This window comes from Mustela erminea, chromosome 20 (genome assembly GCF_009829155.1).
Source record: "Mustela erminea isolate mMusErm1 chromosome 20, mMusErm1.Pri, whole genome shotgun sequence".
NCBI classification, from domain to species: domain Eukaryota; kingdom Metazoa; phylum Chordata; class Mammalia; order Carnivora; family Mustelidae; genus Mustela; species Mustela erminea.
Genome location: NC_045633.1, coordinates 29,192,949 through 29,212,503, shown reverse-complemented (window position 1 = coordinate 29,212,503; position 19,555 = coordinate 29,192,949). Strand labels below are relative to the sequence as shown.

Below are 19,555 nucleotides of genomic sequence, written 5' to 3'. Positions count from 1 at the left end.
AAACGTTATTCTGACACTGACTGAACCGGATGGGGGAGTGGATTGGTGTCTGTAAACCCCCAACTTAGCCCAGTTCATAGAACTTTCCTTCTCTTCATGCTTTTATCAAAAAAAATTCACACGAATAAAACAGCTGGATAAAAAATATTCATTACCTGACAACCTTTATTGGAGAAGTGAAAGGAACTTTGAAACAGTGCTTTGTAAGGCGCATCATACAAGGCCTTTGTTTTCTATGTGTGTGAGGACGCTGCCCCAGTCCCGCACTCCCACTCGGCCACCCAGTTTATAAGATGTCACCCTGGCTGGCCACAGAATGGTGGTAACACCTTAGCCAGCTTCACTTTTACATGGGCAGAATGACTAGAGAAGACACTGGTACTTCCAAAGTCAGGCAGCCTGCTGAGGTCCCAGATCCCTGTCGTCCGCATTGTGCTCTCCCACAATGATCCCAGCTCGTGTTTAATTTACATGCACAGAAACCTTGCGAGCCCCCCACCCCGCCCCCAGTGTGGGTCACAGACTGCTCCACTCTGCTGAGATTTCCTACCCTTCCTCCACGATCTCAGAATCTTTTAAGGAGGATGAAAACAGAAACTAAACCGAGACGAGAATGCTGGGAAGATACAGATCCACAAAAGGACAACCATGGGGGGGGGGTGAGAGATCGAGACAAGAGGTTCAACTATGCAGCCACGCTGCCAATTTAGAAAGATGTTAAGAGACACACTAGATAAAAATAAAACCCATCTAGCTCCCTTCTTCCACAAGATATTTTAATGCAGCAAGCAAAAATACTACAGCCTTCTTGTAGTAAGCACTGTTAGTATTCAACACTTCAACATTTATGGTGCATCACATAAAAACAAAGTCATATGCTTTTGCACAAATCAAAAAAATGTAGCAAATCAATAAAATGGCAAAATCAGGAGGAAAAATTATAATTTTCCCTCAAAATACAGCAAGTTTTAGAAATTTGTGGACAATAAACGTTTGCGGCCCCATATAGAGCTTCTGTTGCCAATTGAAAAATGAAAAAAAATCATCCTGACATAGGATGTTCCAACAGCCTAATTCACAAAAAAAAAAAAAGACAATTTATTCTACATTTAATAAAATGTTTATTTAGGATGGTAACACAAGACAAATCATGCAAGAGCTCAGTAAAAACAAAACAAAAACAAAAAATAATCAGAGAGTATAAGGAATGGCAATTGGTGCTGCCAATTAAGAAAAAAATGTAAATCATTTTACTACCTGAAAGTGATACGAAAAACCTTTTGAATCTGAGCAGGGACATGGTTGTAGTAATCTTTTGGAACTGTTAATCCAAGTGATAGGTGACTAACTTGTGTTCCAGTCCTCAGAGGAGTAGAGTCCTGGATCCAACATAATCATTAATATCCCTCACACCCCACATTTAGATGGCAAGCAGCCCAGAACCCCTGCCATCCAAGTTCTCTGACACCCCTGGCACAATCTCAAAGTCACTCTTCTTAGCAAGAGAGTGGGGCAGGCACCTTTGGTGACTCTTAAACGAGACTCCATCTACATTCAGAATCTGAAAATTTTGGTAATGAAAACCATAAGCTTGTGAGTCATCCTTACCGGCCTTACATGTAGTGTTGTGACGTCCAAGGAAGGATTTCCACATTCGGTGCGAAGAGATTTGAACGAAGATAGACCAGATTGAACATAGTGTCTCAGATTTCAAACAAATATAACTCATCTTTTGGCAAAAAATAAATATAGTGGAATGCAAATTTGATAGATGGAAGAATATATAATCTACCAACTGTCAAGGAGTACAATTTCACTGCAGACACAAAGAATCAACAGTTTCAAAGAATTTAAAAAAAAAAAAAGTTTGCACTTATTCCTCACAAAATCTTCACTTTTAGAACTACCCCAATTGAAGCTACACACTGAATTTATTAATACAGCATTAAGTTTCTTTGTGTAAAAAAATCTTTGTACATAGTAATAAAAAAAGATAAGGCAAGATGCATTAAACAGAAACCTTCTGGTTCTTTTCCTCTGGGTTCTTACAGAGCCACTGATGACTATCTGCAACGAAAGAGTTAAGTTTCTGATTTTCCGTATCAAGCATCTTGTGCCTTTGCTGTGGTAAGAATTCTGTCCGAGCACCCTGAAGGACAGATGCTGGTGACGGTCTTTGGCACTTACGCTGGCAGACTGAGTTTCTTTCCCTTGAGTACTAGAATTTGAAAGAGAGGAAGAGAAAACAAAAGGTTACTGTCTTGACTAGCTGATCATTTCCTTCTTCCTGTTCCTAGAGGTCTGTCACACTCACGACACTACAGAATAAGGTACAAAGAAAGTCTTTGGCACCAAAAGTTATTGGACTTTGGTGTCAATAAAAAAAGCCCCATGAACTATGAGTATGTCATGTACACATATACTGGAATTTTCTTCATGGGCCTTGATGTCACAGCAATTAAATTTAAGAAACACAAATTCGACTGAAACTGTCACTAAATTCACATTTTCTTCTCATTACTTTCCCCCCTAATCAACATATAGTAAAATATAACTGTTAATATGTACAGAGATCTATGAAATTTGGGATGTTAAAAAAGAGAGAAAATACATATCTCCTGTAGGTACCTAATTCTACCATTAGGAATTATACTGTATAGCAAAGGTTCTTAGCCTGAGTCTGTGGTTGGGTTACAGGGCCTCCTGAATCCCCTAAAACTATAGGCATACATTTGTGTGTACATGCATTAATATGCCTTTTTTTAAAAAATGAGGACCACAGTTTTCATCAAATTTGTGGCATCTGCATGTCCTATATTCATATAAACGTGAAAATATACATACACAAGGATACTCATCTAAGCACTGTTTTTGTTTTTTGAGAGAGAGTGAGTGTGCACAAGCTGGGGGGTGGGGGCAGAGGGAGAGAGAGAATCTTAAGCAGGCTGCATGCTCAGCACAGAGCCCGACACGGGGCTCAATCTTATGACCCTGAGGTCATGACCTGAGCTGAAATCAAGAGCTGGATGCTTAACCAACTGAGCCACCCAGGCGCTCCAAGTACTGGATTTTAATAGCAGCAAATCAGTAATAGCCTGTACCCACAAACAAGGGGCTGAGTAAGTAAATGATGATATAATATACATAATGAAATATTCTATGGCTATTGAAAACTATGTAGATTTCTATCTACTGACTTGAAAAACTGTGAATGGGGGAAAACAGATTATAGAACAGCATGTGCAGTTGAACTCCCGTGTCTGTGTATATGCACATACACACACATATACATATATGCATAGACCTATCTGGAATTATGTTTATCGGAACATTAACTACGATCTGAGCAGCAGGGCTTCAGGTGATTGTTTTCAAAATTATAAAAGCAGATAAAATTTCTTATAATCAAAATGTGCTATTATAGAAAAACAATAAAGCTACAGAAAAGAAAAAAGGCTGAAAACCCTGAGTTTGTTTGGAAATGTTTTTCTGAAACCAGCTGTGCTTGATGACCTAGTGCCAGACTAGGACCATGCTGGGCCAGGGAGCTCCTAGAAACACAGGGCTGTGGGAACAAAGCAGGGAGGAGGCAGCCCGGGGTACCTTTTGTTATGTACAGGTAGAAGAAGTCGCAGTATAGAATAGTCTGGACAACGCCGGCCACCACAGCAATGAGGTCGAAGAAGCCCTCGAAGTAGAAGCGCCAGATCCAGTTGACAAGATAGAGGGCACGGTAGAGGCCCAGGAAGAACAGGTAGTGGGTGGTGATGGTCTCCGCTTCCCCTGTCTTGCTGATCATGAACAGCTGAGGAAGGATAGCCACGGACTCCAGGTAGATGGAGAAGGTCCACAAAATCTGCGAGAGAGACCAGAGGCTTCAGTCGGCACCCAGCACCCGCCACGAGCTCACAGGAAATACTCCCGCTTTACTGTGGAGCAGCACAAAGAGTGAGGAGTCTGGGCAACGGAGTACGAAACGGAATAAATCTCAGAAACGGAGTGACACTGAAGAGGCACATTCCCAATGACAAGCTGGGTGACCCGGACACCTCTGCCTCGGTGACTCTTCGTGACCCATCTCTCCAACATCTCCTTCCCGGTACAATTTTCTGTGAATCTACCTATGTGTCTCTCCAGGGTAAGCTTGTGCCACTCCGAATCCAGGGTGCTCTCTGCCGGGGGCACGAGGCTGAGAGAGCCTTCTACGCTCCCACTGCTGCTTTTCCTTATCAGCTGGTCTCCTTCACAGACTATCTCAATATTTCCACCATCTTTCTTAGTCTTTGGGCTTTCCTGGTGTGGTTAAATCAAAGGGACAAGTAACGCGAATTGTAATTATGCAAACACTCTGCCCAACGTGATTCACACGGACGACAGAAAGCTTTGCAGGTAGCCCTGGGAACATTCTGAATCCATAAGCAGCAGCTTCCCCAGGATGCTAAGGGAAGGGCAAGGCACCCAGGAGTGCAGGGCACCGCGCAAACCTTTTCCTCCACACCTGCCGTATGGCAACACTGCTTAGGGGATTGGCACACAGTTATCAATGTGCAACAGCCCTAGGTAAAGAAGAAACAAAGTTGGGTCCGACTGCAGAAAGACTATGTTCTTTAAGCACTGGGACGGGCAAGGCATTGTGTTTGCTACTACAGAAGTCGGTTTATTCTCTGGAGGAGAATCCAGCAATAATCTGCCAACAGATGCCCAAATAGCTGGGGGCTTAATGACTGTGATTTATTTACACCAAATAGTGTATGCTGCACCAGAAGCTTGCCGAATCACGAAACCAAACAAACCAGAACCACCCACATTACCTGCAAGCCCGAGTGTTTCCCTAAATAACCTCTCAACTAACCTCCAGAGGAGAGAAATCATGATTGACCAGGAAGGAGAGGCCTCCCACAGGGACCACCAGAAACTCCACTCGGAAGGTATCATGATTTCCGTCGTAGGTCGCCTTAAATTTCATGTAGATCAGGTACACTGTGGCATAGGAGCAGGCAATGTAGATGAGCTAAGGACAGAAGAAAAGCACAAGTCATCCCTACTTTACAACGGCTCCAATGGCCTTGGCTTTCTACAGCATCCACATGTTCACAAAAGCAAGATCTTTTTCCTTAGCTTCTTTATTTCAAAATTTAAATACAATAAAGTTCACTTCTGGGGGTACATAGTTCTACTAGTCATATAACCACCACCACAATCGAGACACAGAATAGTCCTATCGTGTGACCCCCTCCCACCAGAAACCTCCCTCATGCTGCCCCTTTGCAGTCAAGCTGTTCCCCAAGGCCCGACCTCTGGTGATTTTTTTTTTTTTCTTTTTGGATAACTGATATATTCCTGGTCCCTGCAGTTTTTGCCTTTTCCAGAATACCAAATAAATGGAATCATACAGTATGTCCCTGTAAGCCCAGCTTCTTTCAACTACCGTAACGCATTCTCGATGCAACCACATCATTGCGTGTATTAATGACTGGTTCCTTTTTACTGCAGTAAAAGGAGGACTGCACTGTGCAGGTGAACCACTAGCTTCGGGACAGGTGGTCTGGGATTCCTGTCAGCTTGGGGAACTGCGGAAAAAGCTGCTATGAGCCTTTATGCACACACATTTGTATGAACTGAACTTTTCATTTCTCTTGGGTAAGTACCTGGGAATGGGATTGCTGGATCATATGTTAAAAGAGTACCTTTAACTTTATAAGAAACTGCCCAAGAATTTATTTTTAATCTCACTTTAAAAACAACAACAAAAAAAACCAACCAAACAAACAAAAAAACAACTATTAGATAGCAGGTTAGGAAAAAAAAAACCACACCACCAAGTTCAATGGAGTTCAAAACCAGTACACTTCCCTCCAGCATGAGGATATTTCTTAGCCAGTGCTTTTCTTTTCCTTTTTATTTGACAGAGGCAGACAGTGAGAGCGGGAACACAAGCAAGGGGAGTGGGAGAGGGAGAAGCAGGCTTCCCTCACAGCAGGGAGCCCAATAGTGGGGATCCATCTCAGGACCCTGGGATCATGACCTGATCCGAAGGTAGAAGCTTAAGGACAGAGCCACCCAGGCACCCCTTTTCTTTTCTAAGATGTATTTATTTATTTGAGAGAGAGGGAGGGAGAGCGAGAAAGAGTGAGGGGAGGGGCAGAGAGAGAGGATCTCCAGCAGACTCTTCAACAAGTGGGGAATAAATCTCACAACCTATGAGATCATGACCTGAGCTGAAACCAAAGGTTGGGGGCTTAACCGACTGAGCCATCCAGGCGCCATTAGCTCCAGCTTCTCTAAAGAAAAGACACAATGTAGCTCACGTTTAACTTTACAATGATCAGTTTTACCTACACTGTGTTACTTTAATACAGAACATTCAGATAATTCTATGAAAATTTTGTCTGGTAGCATACCAAAAGCAAAACCAAAAGGGATAACTTGTCTAACACTGCCACCTACAAGGGAGCTCACATAGCAGTGCAGTGTTCAAAGGCTTACAGTCAAGTTATGTTCTTTCATATTCAAAAGGTCAAACACCATATAGTCACGTGACCCAAAGGAAAAGTCTGTTATTCTGAAATTACAGCAATTTTCAGAATGCAGAATTTTAGGCCCAAGAGCCAAAGGGCAGTTTGAGTCTCTGAATGGAAACAAGTGGGATATTAGTCGAGCTACCCGCTACTACTCCTTCGGAAAAGCACCTCATGAAACTTAATGAAGACATCTGGGCCAATGACGTATCAGGAAAATGAGAGCAATCATCAAGCCCTCCTATGCTTAAAAACAAAGTAAAGATCCTAAACTATCCCTAGCACCTCATCATGGAGTTATATTTGCAAATAAATAGTTGGCAAGGTATTAAAGTTGTTGGTCATACCCAAACTACAAAAAAAAAAAAAAAATTGAGATTAACACCTTATATTGTTAGAGTTCTCTCCACATACAAATATATGTATACATGGATATGAATAAAATAACATATAATCTACATGTATCAATAAAATACACATACATTTACACAGAGTCTCCTCCAGCACAACATCTAGCCAAGGCATGTGGTATAGCCAGGGGTCCCTCCCTAGCGCCCAGAACATGGCCGGCCAAGATTCTGTCCATAACGGCTTAGGCGACCACGGGAGTGAGCAGCTGCTTTCCCCTTCTCCCTGTGCTTGGCATTTAAAGTCAAAGCAACGAGACATAAAATTTGGCTCTCACTCCTCTAACTTTCAGGACATGCTTGGAAACCAGAACCAAGCAAGAAGGATTTTTCCGAAAAGCCAAGTATCCTGAGGGCCACGGAGGAGGCCCTCACACGCTTGTAATCCCGGCAGTTTTAACTGGCCTGGACACCAAGCAGGGACCTACCCGTGTTAAGGAGGCTAATTATTTCCTGGACACGAGGCTCCGGTCACTTAGTGACGAAGAATGAAATGATTCTGGGTAACTCAAGTTTGTTTCTCAGTAAAGACCACAGACCCAAATATGGCTTTGTCTACTCTGACCTGTGCTTATAAAAAATGCTTTGTAAGTACAACACCAAGAGGCCTCAGGTTAGACATGACATCCTCAGCTGGCCTACAATATCCAGGGCCTACGGCACCGCCCCGCACGCAGGTGCTCAGAAAGCTGTGCAGAACGAATGAATGAAAGAAAGGAGAGGCCTTTCTTTCATGCCCTGAGAGTGCCATACTTCTCCCTCCCGCACCCATCACAAACTGCCGTCACCCACTGAGTACTGGGATGATCAGTCTACTCTCCCCAGCCAGACACTAAGTCTTCTGCTTGCTTGCGGCCCCGTCCTCAGCACTAGGGAAGTGCCCGGCGCTTTGGGTGCTCAGTATTAGTTCAAGGACCATGCGAAACTGAGGCCTTGGCGAGCGGGAAGCACGCGCCACCTCGGGTCCACAAGATGTGAGGTGGTCCGCCAACACACTGCGTTTTAGTAACTACAGGTTTTCATGTGGATTCAGAAAAAACAGAAGGACACCGAAGCCACGGATACTAAGGCTCAGGACAAGTTAAAAGGTTTTAGAGACACATTAAACAAGTTATGGTACAGCTGTTATTTAGGCATGGGAAGAGTAACAAAGATGGCACACAAAGAAGTTTATAGGACATGGACTTCGCAGGAAAAGAAAGAAAAGAAGTAGAAGCCTACACACGATCTCTCCCACAACAGCGAAACGAGGTACTGCAGCAAGGAGAGCCGGCTTTCAGTCCTCGTGCTGAGCCACCCTGCTGGGTTTCCCAGGGAGTCTGTAATTTCGCACGGCTTGAAAACATAATAGTTATCCCTCTTTCTTACAGGGTTATCAAGAGCTTTAGAAGTTTATCATACTCAAGGAACTTAAGGTTAAAAAATCTCTAACTGCAAAGCACTTTAATTAAACAGATACTCTCTGAAACTGAAAATGTGCTTAATGATAACACTACTCCCACTTCTATGTACAAGGTGGTCTAAAAGTGCTTAGGTCAAGAATGGCATGTTTAGACATTATTCTAGAAGATGTCTAAGTACACAACTGACACAAACTTAATAGTTGCCACAGGCCCGTGAATTATGGATAAAATGCATTCTAATTGGATGCCATACCATACCTTCATAGATGTATTATATAATGAAATAAATGAAGTAAAAAGGTCCAGGTAACGAGTTGTGAAGACCAGTGCAAAGAGAAGCTGGCTTTTTCCAGAAATACCTAAGGAAACAAAAGGAAAGTATTAGAAAAGCCTCTCTTAGAGAAGCTGAACCCTTCCCGCAGAGAACACTACAGGAAGCGCAGATACGGAGAGCGGGTTCCAGGGTCAGAGACTGGTATCTGGGATGACTTCACAAAGTCACTTTACACTTTACATTCTTGAACATGCTCCTGGGGGGAGGCTCTAAGAACCCAGCAGTCTCATCACGCTGGGTGACTTGCCTCGATCATGCTAACACCAGTATGCCAGGATGTACTGTTCAAATGAGTATTTTTCTTTCCTTTTTTTTTTTTTTTTAAGATTTTATTTATTTATTTGAAAGAAAGAGAGAGTGCAAATGGGGGAGGAGCAGAGGGAGAGGGACCAATCAGACTCTGCCCCGACACGGGGCTCGATCTCACGACACCATCATGCCGTGAACCAAAATCAAGAGTTTGGACTCTCACAGACTGAGCCCCCCAAGTGCCTCTGAATGCTGTATTTTCCAAATATATACTTTAGGTAAGAATAATTTCACTACTTCTGCTGATACTAACTTGCTTGCTAGCTTTAGCATCTTTCTTTCCACTTTATTTTATTTTATTTTTTTTTAAAGATTTTATTTATTTATTTGACAGAGAGAAATCACAAGCAGAGGGAGAGGCAGGCAGAGAGAGAGAGAGAGGGAAGCAGGCTCCCTGCCGAGCAGAGAGCCCGATGCGGGACTCGATCCCAGGACCCTGAGATCATGACCTGAGCCGAAGGCAGCGGCTTAACCCACTGAGCCACCCAGGCGCCCCTTTCTTTCCACTTTAAAACAATGTCTCTCAAGGTGACAAACCTTCACCGCCTGGGGGTCTAATCTGATTGAGGAGACAAGGAACCCAGTGAGGAACACTGCTGCCCTTCACGGTGAGCAGTAACGTCACTCCCTAAGGCAGAGGTATGGCCTCCCAAGGTAACTTGCTTTGTTAAGCGCACATTTCTTGGACAGGTGAAGATTTTTAAAAAGTCCATCTCTTAGATTCATCACAGTCATAAAAATGTTGCTCTGGATGCCACGGCAACAAGAGGGTGGGAACCTACTATGACAGTCCTCAGAAGCAGCAGTCTTTAAAAAAACAAAAACAAACAAAAAACAGAAAAACAACCACCACCACCAAAACCCCACCCCAACAACCACCGGCCTTAAATCTGCTCCCACCTCCAGCCACCAGCCCTCCTCCACAGCACTGCCGCAGCATGTGGAGATCATCTGCGGAAGTGTTGAAGGTCACTTAGTGCGAGTACTCAGCTTTTCTGACATCTATATTTGGCCAAATATTTATGTGACAAAGGATGTGAACTATGGGTTTCAGATGACAATTGAGCGAATTCATGAAGGAAACAGAATCTGACTACCCAGTCAGAATCCACCCACCTTCCTCTATGTTGCAAACTTCACACCACTAAACATTTCGGTAAGCATGTATTTTGCAGAAATGTTGCTGCACCAAATTATTAGCAACAGTCTCATGGAATGTGAAAATTACACTGTTTTTAAATGATATTTTACAACATAATTTTGTGGCTTGTTAAAACTAAAAGCTGGGATACAAGAACGTTACTTTCTTTTCTTTCTTTCTTTCTTTTTTTTTTTTTTAAGATTTTATTTATTTATTTGACAGAGGAGAGATCATAAGCAGGCAGAGAGAGACAGGGGAAGCAGGCTCCCTGCTGAGCAGAGAGCCCAATGCAGGGCTCCGATGCCGGGACCCTGAGATCAATGATCTGAGCCGAAGGCAGAGGTTTAACACCCCAAGAATGTTACTTTCTACATATGAATAATTGCAATTCTCATCTATTCACAAAAATACCTAAACAAAACCTGAAGAAAAAGTTGACTCTCTCCTCCTGCGTCAATCAATAGTAACCAATTTCAAGGGTCAAAGGTGGAGATATAGACAGTTTGCTCCTTTCAGTTTTCCCCAGTAATGGGGAGCTTTTTTTCTTATCAGAGATCAGTGTTCCAAAGGAGAACAATGAGGCTGCCATTCACATAGAGACGTGGGAGAGAGAGAGAGGATAAGATGAAGGGAAAAGACAGGGAGCATGCAGTTCACCTCTGGTGTTTGTTGAAGCTTTGAGAGAAAAATTCCCAGTTCCTTTCCCATCTGGTTCTTTCCAATATTTTATTTTTATTATTATTATTTTTAAAAGATTTTATTTATTTATTTGACAGGGATCACAAGTAGGCAGAGAGAGGCAGGCAGAGAGAGGGAGAAGCAGAGAGCCCAATGCAGGGCTCAATTCCAGGACTCTGGGACCATGACCTGAGCCGAAGGCAGAGGCTTTAAGCCACTGAGCCACCCAGGCGCTGTATTTATTTATTTATTTATTTATTTATTTATTTATTCCCCATGGGGGGGGGGGAGGCCCTACGGTATTTTAAATAAAAAAAATTATAGAATACATACAGGCAAATCTGTTATAAAGGCTTTATTCTAATGGAACTTTGGAAGCCAGACAGATTTGCAATTTTTCCTCATTTTCAGCATTCTTAGACTACAAACTCAGGACTATCATATCGCTTTTACTACTCCCTTTGAGACCCAACTCACATACCACTTTCTCGGGGAAGTCATCTTTGAAGACACCTCCCCCTTGGTGATGTTTATTCATCCAGCAAGTACATAATGGGAACTTCCCACCAGCTGCTGCCCTAGCTCCTAGTACGGTCTTATGAAATACACTGCGACTATCTGGTTGCCTGTCTCCCCACTTTCCCAACAGACAATGAGATCTCCAAAGGTTAGGGTCATGTCTTAGCCATTTTGTATTCTCTGTGCTCAGCTCTGGGCCTGACACACAGCAGGGCTAAGAAAATATCTGCCGAATGAATGAACAAATGGTCCAAAAAAAAAAAAAGAAAAAAGAAAAAAAGAGAATTCATTTTCTTTTTATGTCATGGGGTAAATTCTCATTTTGTGGTATTTTGGGATAACATTTCCAAAGAGTATCTAAGTCATACTCTGTCCCTATGACCATAAATAGGCAATGGTCTTTGGGCTCTGCCCTAATTTACTGCCAACCAGAGGGTGGGAGAATCCCCCGAGCAGGAGAGGAGCGAGAGACAGGCAGTATGTGGCCTGTAGCTTGTCTCATGGTGCAGAATCAAGGTAGGAACTGCCATGCTGGAAATCTAAGTGTGCTTATACAGTTCTACCCTAGTCTTCCTGGTCTGGAATCCTGGAAGCAGCAACTTCTTCCTTTAAGACAGAAAAATTGTCCTATCTTCACAGATGGCAGAGATCCCAGCTGAAGCCCGAGAGGGCAGGGGCAGGAATCTCTTTCCCAGAGAGAACCTAGTCACTTTCTCCCTGTTTGGGAACAAAGCATGTGAAGGCTGGCAGTTAACAAGCTATCAAGAATATTCACTCTAGGGGCACCTGGGTGGCTCAGTGGGTTGAGCCTCTGTCTATGGCTCAGGTCATGATCTCAGGGTCCTGGGATCGGGCCCCACATCGGGCCCTCTGTTCAGCAGGGAGTCTGCTTCCCCGACCCCTACCTCTCTCTGCCTGCCTCTCTGCCTACTTGTGATCTCTCTTTCTCTGTGTCAAATAAATAAATAAAATCTTAAAAAAAAAAAAAAAGAATATTCATTCTAGGTCGCCTGGGTGGCTCAGTCGGTTAAGCAGCTGCCTTCGGCTCAGGTCATGATTCCAGGGTCCTGGGATCGAGTCCCACATCGGGCTCCCTGTTCTGCAGAGAGCCTGCTTCTTCCTCTCCTTCTGCCTGCCACTCTGCCTCTGCCTACTTGTGCTCTCTCTCTCTGTGTGTGTCAAATAAATAAACAAACAAAATCTTAAAAAAAAAAAAAAAGAATACTCATTCTAAATGTTTCTGAAATGGCCATCCCAATACCAAATGCACCAAATATTCATATTAATGAGTATACCATTTTAAATGGAAATCAGTCTTTAAACCCAAGACCATTTCTGTCATTTCCTATTGGGCCAAGTTAGGTTTAATACCATCCTATAACTATACACTACAGTGTGTATTACTTTAAATCATGCCGAGGGTTGAAAGTTGCATTTCTTTTATTTCCAGTGGTTTACAGAACAGAACCCTCGACCAAACAGAAAAGCCTTTCACGACTTAGTTTTGTCCTGGTAACAGCTGAGCTACAAGCAAGTTCTCTAAGTCAGACCACCAGGACAGTCTGCGCTGTCAAACAGGCAGCATTCAACAAGGGTCCCAGGCACCATACTCCAACCCACTGTCCCTAAGGATGTGGATACTCCCGTAAAGACCATTAACGGTGCCTGGAACCAGCAGCCTAAGAGTCAGGAGCTGACCTGTAACACAACTCTTGTGACTTAGGGAAAGAGAGGCTCTGGAGCCAGACAGACTGGGTTTAAGCTCAGCCCCTGAACACACACGGTAAGCCTGGGCCCATTACATACATTGTGCCCCATCCACAACCTCACTTTCTGCATCTGTCTAATGGGAACAAATTATGACAACTTTATGGGACTGTTAAAGAAAAAGTGCTCTATACTATACCTGCCACAGTGGAAATGTTTGATAAATGACAGTTCTTACTAGGTACTGTTTCACTGTTTTTTCTTGTTTTCAAAGAAATACATGCTATTTAATTAAAAATTCCAACTGGGCTAAAATATACGGAAAAAAACCCAAAAGGGCCTTTCAACATCCCTCCCACCTCCATTTTAAATGAAACTTTCCAGGCTTTTCAAAAGCCAGGGTGGCTCAGTCAGTTAAGACCCTGATCCCAGGGTCCTGGAACAGAGCCCCACATCGAGCTCCCCGCTCAATGGAGAGCCTGCTTCTTCCTCTCCCCCTGTCTGCCACTCCCCCTACTCTCTCAAATAAATAAAATCTTAAAAAAAAAAAAAAAAAGCTCCTTTTATATATGTATTTGCATCTGTACCTGCATATACGTTTGCCCCTTAAAATGGGGTCATAGAATCTTTTGCTTTACAATTTGCTTTTTAAAACAAAACAAAATAACAAAACAACAACAACAAAAAAACCATTTTATATGAGAGAGCAAGTGAGAACAAGCAAGGGGAGCAGCAGAGGGAGAGGGAGAAGCAGCCTCCCTGCTCCAGGGATTGATCCCAGGACCCTGGGATCATGTCCTGAGCCAAAGGCAGATGCTTAACCAGCTGAGCCACCCAGGTGCCCCTACAATTTGTTTTTTTTTTTAAATCTTAACCTCTCAGATTTATCTTCCCCTGTTAACACTTCCAGCTCCTTCTTGTTATAGCTACACAGTATTCCCACAGTGCAACCATACCACATTTGTGCAACCACTCCATTAACGGACATTTGGGTTGTTTGCAATTTTGTTTTTATGAATACTACACAAATATCCTTTTATCTATAAAAAGTGTTCTGTAGTTATTTAGGTACAAGGAACATCTTTACACTTATAGATAGTTTACTTATACATAGTTAACCTCTTACTTTTTTCACGTAGTAAGGAAACAATGGTATGCACTGCTGTTTTACCATCAAAGTTCCTAACTATAGTGAGCCTGGGCAGTCATTCACACTTAATGGGCCTTCTGCTATTCTTCTGTGAACTGTCAACTTTGCCCATTTTTCTATCCTTTTTAAAAAAATTTGTAGGAGTATTTTATTATGTGTGTTATGTATATTATGTGTATTATGTATGTGAGCTTTTCGTCGCTTAGATATATTGCAGATTACTTCTCTCAGTTTACTCTCTTTTAATTTTGATGACATTCTGAATCAGTAAGTTAATTTGGGGAGATGAATCATCTTGCCTCCTTAACAGCCTATCTGGTCCTATTCAGAACCACGGTTATAAAGATACGTCAGGTCATCTTCTATGTCCATTAACAAAGTTCCAGACTTTTCTTCTCAGAGGTCTTACATACACCTTGCTGGGAAGTCATGGGAGCCTTCCCTGGGATCCTTCTAGCCACTTCACATCCACAGGATTTACTATCTACATTTAATACCCTTTATGATTATCTTTTTATATATGTCTTATTATTTCAAGTAAATTGCAACTTTCTTCAAACCAGAGACTTTGCTAGCTACAAGGTGCTTCTCTGAATTGCAATCCTAGTGCTTTGCACACAATGGGTGGCCAACAGATGTTTGAGAGCAATGATTAGCCAACAGACTGGCACTCAAAGGAACAGAGGAGACAGCTGCTACAAAGAGGGAGCTGGGAATGTGATACAATAGCTTCCCGAAGTACTCAGTGACCTCAATAAAAAGATGAGATTTTGTATTCAAAATTATATGCTGTCCAATTATGAGAAATGGAGGGGACGCTGGATGTTCCTGTCATGTTTGGAAGGATAAAAAGTCTATGACAAAACCAACATAACAACACCTAACAACAATCAAAGCAAAGGAGGGGAGAGACTGGGAGAGGGCGCCTGGGAGTGACGGATCTCAAAAGGACTCCACTAGTAATTTAAACACAACAGATACAGCACTATTAATAACTATCAGCCAGCCTACAGAAAAATGTTGCTAGGAAGTTCTTCATCTACATACCAAGGCTTGTTCTCCCAAGGCTATCCAGGTCGTGTTTAGGACAAGGACAAAGTGATAACTTGAGCGTGCTGTGGATCCAGCTGCAGCAACAGTTCAGGGATCTGAGAAAATCACACTTCAACTGCACCCTTTTGTAATGACAACAGCAGACAAAGACACAGAGAGCTAAACCAAGATCAGCTCTCCTGTCCTCACATTAAAACAGGCCCTTATAGGTAGCCATCTTCAAATCAGATGGTCAGGAAAACAGAATCTGCAGCTTCCATACTAATCTGCCTCATCCCTTACCCTAAGGGAAAAAAAGCCCCATGGTTCCGGCTGCAGGGATGTTCATAACAGGTGCCCAAATCCTAAAATGAACCCCAATACCAGTATTGTCAAAGTGAGAAACACAACCTGAACGTACAAGTCTCTTATTCCAGTTATTTGAGAAACTCATATCGAATTCTTACTCTTTCAAAAGCCTCTAAACAACTTTCATAATTTAGAATGGAAAAACAAAGCAGCCAATCAAATTTAGCATTTAATTCTGAATAAATGATCTTGGTGATTCTGATTTCTAAAAGGCCAGGAAATCTCATGTATAAGAACGAAAATGATCCTAAATCTGACAAAGAGAATAGTTTAGTAAGTGCTTCAGGTTAACTGTTGGGATACTTGACAAACACACAACCCATCTTGACAAACATACCTATCTTCCTTCCTATTTTGGCTAAAGTATTTTCTATTTTCCTAAATGCTCCTAAATCTCTCAAATGAAGATAGTGAATATTAAAAAATAAACAAAACAGGGGAACCTGGGTGGCTCGGTGGGTTAAGCCTCTGCCTTCAGCTTGGATCGTGATCCCAGGATGCTGGGATCGAGTCCTGCATCGGGCTCTCTGCTTGGCAGGGAGCCTACTTCCTCCTCTCTCTCTCTCTCTCTCTCTCTGCCTACTTGTGATCTCTGTCAAATAAATAAAATAAATAAATAAAATCTTTAAAAAATAAAAAAAATAAACAAAACAGCAAACCCTCTCACTTTCTCCACATTACTCAAGGTTCCCTTAAGAATTTTATACGTGGAGGTATAGTAGCTTCTCCCCAAAATCTTAGTTTAGATACCCGTTTAAGACACAGCATGCTTCAATACTTAAGGACTTGACAGAGAACAGGATTCTGAGAAATACACAAAAGAAAATGAAGAGACTCATACAAAAGTTTTGGAGCAAAAATCAAGATAAAAGTAACATTTTCTGAGTGAGGGTGGGTGAAATGGGTAAAAAAGGTACACACTTCCAGTTATATAATAAATTAAGTCCTGGGGATGTCATGTATAGCAGGATGACTATAGTCAGTAACACCATATTACATATTTGAAAGTTGGTTAGAGAATAGATCTTTAAAGTTCTCATCACAAGAAAAAAAATGGCTAACTACGTGTGGTGATGGATGTTAACTAAACTTACTGTGGTGATCACTTCACAATATATACATATATCAAATCATTATGTTGTACACCTAGAACTAATACAACATTATATGTCAATTATATCTCAATAAAGTCCACGGCGGGGGGCACATTTCCTGAGTGTAATGAAAAAGATGACCTAAACTACTAGTCTGACATCAGAGTTTAAACTAAAATTACTTTGGCCAAAATAGATACTGATTCAAAATCCTTAACTGTGATTAAATTGCCTGTGTTTCAATCCTGGCTCTACCACTAATTTCCCCATCTCCTTTCAGGCTCAGTTCCCTCCTCCACAGAATGGGGACAATAGCAGCTAGCTCTTAAGATCATTTTAAAGACTAGGTGGAAAAAGCTACGTAAAGCATTTAGTGCACTACCTAACACAGCAAGCACTTAATCATCAGCTGTCACAGTTGCCACAATTACTTTTCTATAATTGGAAAACTTAAGGACTGAATCTCTCAGAATGTGTACAAAATGAGAGATCATCTCCAAGCCAGACAACACTGGGTTCAGTACATGGACTTTGGAACATCCATTTTGACTGCTCAAAGGTCTCTTGTTTTTGCTTACTTCCTCGATCTCAGGTACGTTCTGGGGAGATAGGTGAGTCCTAAAGACAGCAGTCAGTGATGTGGGGTGTTACTCTAGATATGGAAATCTTTAGAGACTGATCAGGGAAATGGGATCTCTGCCACCTAGGTAGATCCATCTTTTACTGCCTCTGCAAAAATGAAGCTCTCGAACGTGGCATCAAAAAGAAGTTTAAAGAAGACACTGCATTTCAAGAAATCATCTAAAAAATTGCCCCTCTGAAACTTTTGCGGTTAATGAAATGTAAAACTTCACAGTTGTTATCTGGGAAAGATCTGTCCCACTGCCTCCCAACAATGCATGCATGAAATGTGTACTCCAGAGGAGGGAGTCGCCAACTCACTGGTGACGTGGAGTGAGGAATTACAGGAGACCACAGGAGACCTCGGCGGCCCCCGGAGCCGCAGGTTTAAGAGAACCCGTTATTAGCTGGAGGCATTAGGAGTTCGACAGACTAGTTCGTTTTTCAAAGCAGCACTGATGGTCCCCCAAGAAATTCACTTAGGAACCTCCTCACACCTCCTCCCGCGGCGGCCGTGATCATAAACCCCAGAGCTGGGGTGAAGGCCACAGAACTCTAGGGTCAGACCTGACGCGACACCCTAACCTAAAGGCCAGTCCTCGAAGAGGCAGGGTAGCGAGCGGGGTGACCTCCCGCTCCCGCTCCACCTCCCGGGCTGGCCCGGCTGCCACGTCAGGCCGAGCGGGCCGCGGTCCTGCCCATCCTCCTCCCTCCCGTCCCATTGATTCGCGGGCTCCCCGCACCTCCCGACCCGCCGCCCAGGCGCCCGGGCGCCCGGGCGCGCGGAGCTGCGCCCATCAGAGCCGAGGGCACCGGGGCGAGCCTGCCGGACTCCCCCGGCCCCCGCCCCATCCAAACTTTTCAGACAGAATGGGGTCCCGCGTATTCCCGCTGGCGCCTCCCCCGCCCCGACAGCCCAAGTTCGGGAGCCCACCCAGCGCCCAGCGGGGCCCAGCGCCGCGACACCCCTCCCGGCCTGCGCGCCCACCCCGAGGGGCCGCAGGGCAGGGTCCCCCCCCGCCCCACGCCCGGGCCGACCCCCCGCCGGGCCAGCCGAGGGGGGTGTGTCGGGCGCCGCGGGCCCGCGGGCCGTGGGGCGGCCGACGTCCGCGGCTCGGCGGGGCGACCCGGCCTGGCGCCCGAGCCTCTCCGGGACCTGGCCCGCCGCTCACCGGCGCAGGAGCGCGTCTTCCAGATCTTCAGCAGCAGGATGACGATGGCCGCCAGGTGGGACAGGTCCCCCGTCAGCCGGAAGATGTTCATGGCGGCGGCGGTCGGCGCGGCGGCCTGGGGCTCGGCAGCTCAGGCGGCGGCGGCGGCGGCGGCGGCGGCGGCAGCGGCAGCGGCGGCCCCTGAGAGGAAGCGGCGAAGATGGCGAGAGCGGGCGCGACGTGGCCAGGGACGTGGCCGAACTGCCGGCGCGCGCGGGGCAGTCTGGGAGAGGGGAGGCCGCTGCCAGGCCCCGCCCCCTGCCCCGCCCCTTAAAGGGGACGCGCCCAGCGTAGCCCCGGTTCGAAGGGCCGGCTCAGGAACTCCCTCCGCGGGACCCCGACCCCTCCCCAACTTCCCCCTGCCGGTTTCCGGCTTCCCCTCGGGTGCCAGCGATTTCCTTTAATTTTTGAAATGACACTCCCTTGTGAGAGATTTTCCCCCGCACCCCATCTTAAAAGCTCTGTAGGCTTACTGGATGAAAAAGTGTAAGAGGAAAATGAATCATGTGTCCATAATTGTATAAGCTGTATAATTGCACCTATTCACGCAGGAGAGAATTTCCATTTTAACTCAGAGAACTCACGTACCCTTTCACACTTTTACTGGCTTCAAGGATTTTTTGCAGACCAGCTTCTGGCCCTCTATTCTGCACGACTTGTTTCTCTCTCACAGAGATGTGCGCCCCCCCCACCCCCCACCCCCGCCACCACCCAGCATCCCAGATACACTTGCAAGAAAGAGCTTGCTGCCCAGGTGTAGGAAGTGTGGTCAAGATCCTGCAATCAGTGTCTTCTGGGCTGGCCTCACCTATGGGGGGGCCACCTCACCTAAGGTCACCCCTTCCATGGGGCAACCCATATCTGCTTCCGGTGACTGAATGAGCTGGAGGTAAAGGTTTGGCCAGTTCACTTGAGACATTCTAGCAGACAATACTTAGTCCAGAACTCCCATCCTGTGGCCGGAGCTTTGCGGAGCCTGTGTGACCATTTGGCTTCTCCATGCCCTGTCCTGTTTCTTCTTCTTCCTTTCACAGATATAGATTTCCTGTCATTCCTCGACCT

The 19,555-nt window shown here is 44.5% G+C and overlaps 1 protein-coding gene across 2 annotated transcripts; it reads right to left on the bottom strand.

Annotated features, from left to right (window-relative positions):
- Positions 1-147: 147 nt before the first annotated feature.
- Positions 148-18,712, bottom strand: KDELR2 (KDEL endoplasmic reticulum protein retention receptor 2). Of its 2 annotated transcripts, XM_032328339.1 has the most exons (5): positions 18,455-18,708; positions 8,587-8,687; positions 4,853-5,011; positions 3,604-3,856; positions 148-2,218 (listed from the first exon to the last, which is right to left on the bottom strand). In XM_032328339.1, exons 1-5 carry the CDS (start codon positions 18,543-18,545, stop codon positions 2,184-2,186), a joined length of 639 nt encoding a protein of 212 aa, XP_032184230.1. In that variant the 5' UTR covers positions 18,546-18,708; the 3' UTR covers positions 148-2,183. The 2 variants fall into 2 exon arrangements, with proteins under 2 accessions (XP_032184230.1, XP_032184231.1); XM_032328340.1 differs by lacking the exon at positions 3,604-3,856 and having other exon boundaries at positions 18,455-18,712.
- Between the last annotated feature and the right edge of the window lie 843 nt (positions 18,713-19,555).

What these genes read in the sequence shown, in the direction of transcription:
- KDELR2 (XM_032328339.1), bottom strand. Translation starts at nt 18,545, where the DNA reads ATGAACATCTTCCGGCTGACGGGGGACCTGTCCCACCTGGCGGCCATC. An exon ending in GAAGACGCGCTCCTGCGCCG is followed by an intron (nt 8,688 to 18,454) that starts GTGAGCGGCGGG and finishes TTGTTTCCTTAG; the next exon opens with GTATTTCTGGAAAAAGCCAG. An exon ending in ATGATTTCTCTCCTCTGGAG is followed by an intron (nt 3,857 to 4,852) that starts GTTAGTTGAGAG and finishes TCTCTCTCGCAG; the next exon opens with ATTTTGTGGACCTTCTCCAT.